Genomic DNA, 2,500 nt, shown 5'->3' on the forward strand with positions numbered 1-2,500 from the left:
ATAGTCTATGACTGGGGAGCTCTATAGCCACCGACACACACGGCAAATGAGAGAAGACAGACAACACATCAGGTGAGGCTCGGTGAAGGCAGAAAGCGGAGAACATGGCTCATTGGCATGAAACGAGGAATGGCTTCAAACACGCGCGTGACTCCGTTCCTCAATCCATTCCGTGCATTACAATGTGTCCCCCGTCCTCTGATTTCTCCCTCCCTCTGCCAGCCTCCCATACAATACATCCTACTAATGTGTATGTGCTTGCGGTGAAATAGCTGTATAGAGCTGTCTTTCATTCCGGAGGAGACTCACCGCGGGTGCTTAATGAGATCAATAACCTGATAGGTCAGCTGCCCAACACGTCGATGTGGCACGCCATTTTGATCCACCCCTCCTTTTCACCGCTGACAAATATGTCATGCTGTTCACATATTGATTGCTGTTGTTGGGTGAGAAAGGATGCGTTCATTTAGCCCATGTCTTAGCACAGGGACTTGGTTCCATGTAGGATTACGCCAGGTGGCTGTCCTGTCCCTCTGTCCTGTCCCTTCTGTCACTGTTCATCTCTTCAGTCATTGTTCATTGGCTCAAATAGATGATGAAACTAGACACCAGCTCATTCCGCTTACCAGCCGATGTCAGTCAGACTTGGGTCTATGGCCAGAGGACGGAGAGAGAGAGAGAGGGAGAGGGAGAGAGAGAGAGAGAGAGAGAGAGAGAGAGAGAGAGAGAGAGAGAGAGAGAGATATGTTTATGGAGTTGAATCCTGGGTCTCCCAGCCTCTCTCCTCCCTGCGGAGTCACTCCAGACTAGAACAACAGGGATTTTTTTAGGGTTTTTAGATGAATGAAAAAACACCTTTTCCCTGGTGGGCAATCCACCACTGGCAATTTGCATGGCTGCTGTTGCAATTAGAGAGAATGGAAGTGTTGATTTCGTCAATTTCAGTTATGAACCATTTTCTATGGGCACACAAGGGGTTTCTGTTGCTGCAGAGGCACTCTTCCGGATGCGTCCTCTATTTTAAGGATCCCTTTCCAGTTTCATTCATCCATTCATTGAGACCATCCCTGGGATTTCTGATCAAACACTGAAGCAGTGTTCTGTAAATTGTTCGCCCTCTCATTCATCTCTCATCATCACTGGGTGACTTTGTTCTAACAGGGAGTGTATTTCCCAGACACCGCTCTCCTATTGGTGATTAATGAACACATTTGTCCATGGTACTCCCTCTCATCTTTCTCTCTCTCTCTCTCTCTCTCTCTCTCTCTCTCTCTCTCCTCTCTCTCCCTCTCTCTCTCTCTCTCTTTATCTTTCTCTCTCTCTCTCCACAGCTATATGATGTATAGACACCCAGCAGTGCATGAGTCATAATTTGAGAGGGGGTTTTGTTTTTGCTCATGACGATGGGATTGTACATGTTGTGATGAATAGCCCTCTCCGGCCGGTGTACACCGTACAGTACAACTCCAGCCACAATGGACAGGCAGGCTTGGCTGTCAGTGTTTGGCACAGAAACGACTGTGACTGTGGCATTTTAGTGTCTGGCTGGTCATGACGGTTAGATACATGACGTTACAGTGGTCGCAACTTTCCGAGTCTTACTGTGTGTGTGTGTGTGTGTGTGTGTGTGTGTGTGTGTGTGTGTGTGTGTGTGTGTGTGCGTGTGTGTTTGTGTGTGTGTGTGTGTGTGTGTGTGTGTGTGTGTGTGTGAGAGAGTTTGCCGTGAGTTTGCTGTGTTCACTGTTGTGCAACACATGGCCTGTTACACTTGGACTAGGTCTGCTTTGCCATTCTATCCACCCTACGTGGTGAGTGTATGCATATCTCAGTGGATTAAATGTGGTATTCACTTCCAGCTTGTGTGTGTGTGTGTGTGTGTGTGTGAGAGTGTGTGACTGTGTGTGAGAGAGAGAGGAAGTCTTTGATGTGTGCGATGGCATGAAATGGGACAAACTGTGGAGCAATGGATGAGTCCTGGTGGATTTGTGTGAAGAGGCTTCGAGGGAAGTGATACGTCTCAGATAAAGAGATAGTGTGAGTTAGTTGAACAACCTTGTCACAGTGTTATGTGTAAAACCCTAAGGCTAGTACAGCTGGCTGGCTCTGATCTGGCTGTGTGTGTGTGTGTGTGTGTGTGTGTGTGTGTGTGTGTGTGTGTGTGTGCGTGCATGCGTGTGCGGGTGTGTGTGGTTGCTTGCGTGCGTGCGTGCGTGCGTGCATGCGCGTGTGTGTGTGTGTGTGTGTGTGTGTATCACACACATCTCACTCACATCTCTCTCTCTCTCTCTCTCCTTGTCTCCCAGGGTGGCCTGATTGCTCTCCTCCTCCTCATCCTCCTCTTCACCCTGGTCCTGTACACCCGTAACCGTTGGTGCAAGCGCCGGCGCGTCCCCCAGAAGAGTGCCAGCACAGAGGCCACCCATGAGATCCACTACATCCCCTCAGTCCTCCTGGGTCCCCAGGGCAGGGACAGCTTCCGGGGCTCCCGCCAGCTCCACCA

The 2,500-nt window shown here is 49.7% G+C and overlaps 1 protein-coding gene across 1 annotated transcript in view; it reads left to right on the plus strand.

The window, feature by feature from the left end:
- Positions 1-2,500, plus strand: part of astn2 (astrotactin 2) — a gene marked incomplete at both ends in the record, with an annotated part of 256,443 nt that overhangs the window by 77,619 nt on the left and 176,324 nt on the right. Inside the window, 1 exon segment of the mRNA XM_083669850.1 lies at positions 2,304-2,500. This exon segment is cut by the window's right edge and continues 260 nt beyond it. Coding sequence (XP_083525976.1) covers positions 2,304-2,500 — 197 coding nt within the window.

This window comes from Argentina silus (assembly GCF_951799395.1).
Source record: "Argentina silus genome assembly, chromosome: 5".
Lineage (NCBI taxonomy): Eukaryota > Metazoa > Chordata > Actinopteri > Argentiniformes > Argentinidae > Argentina > Argentina silus.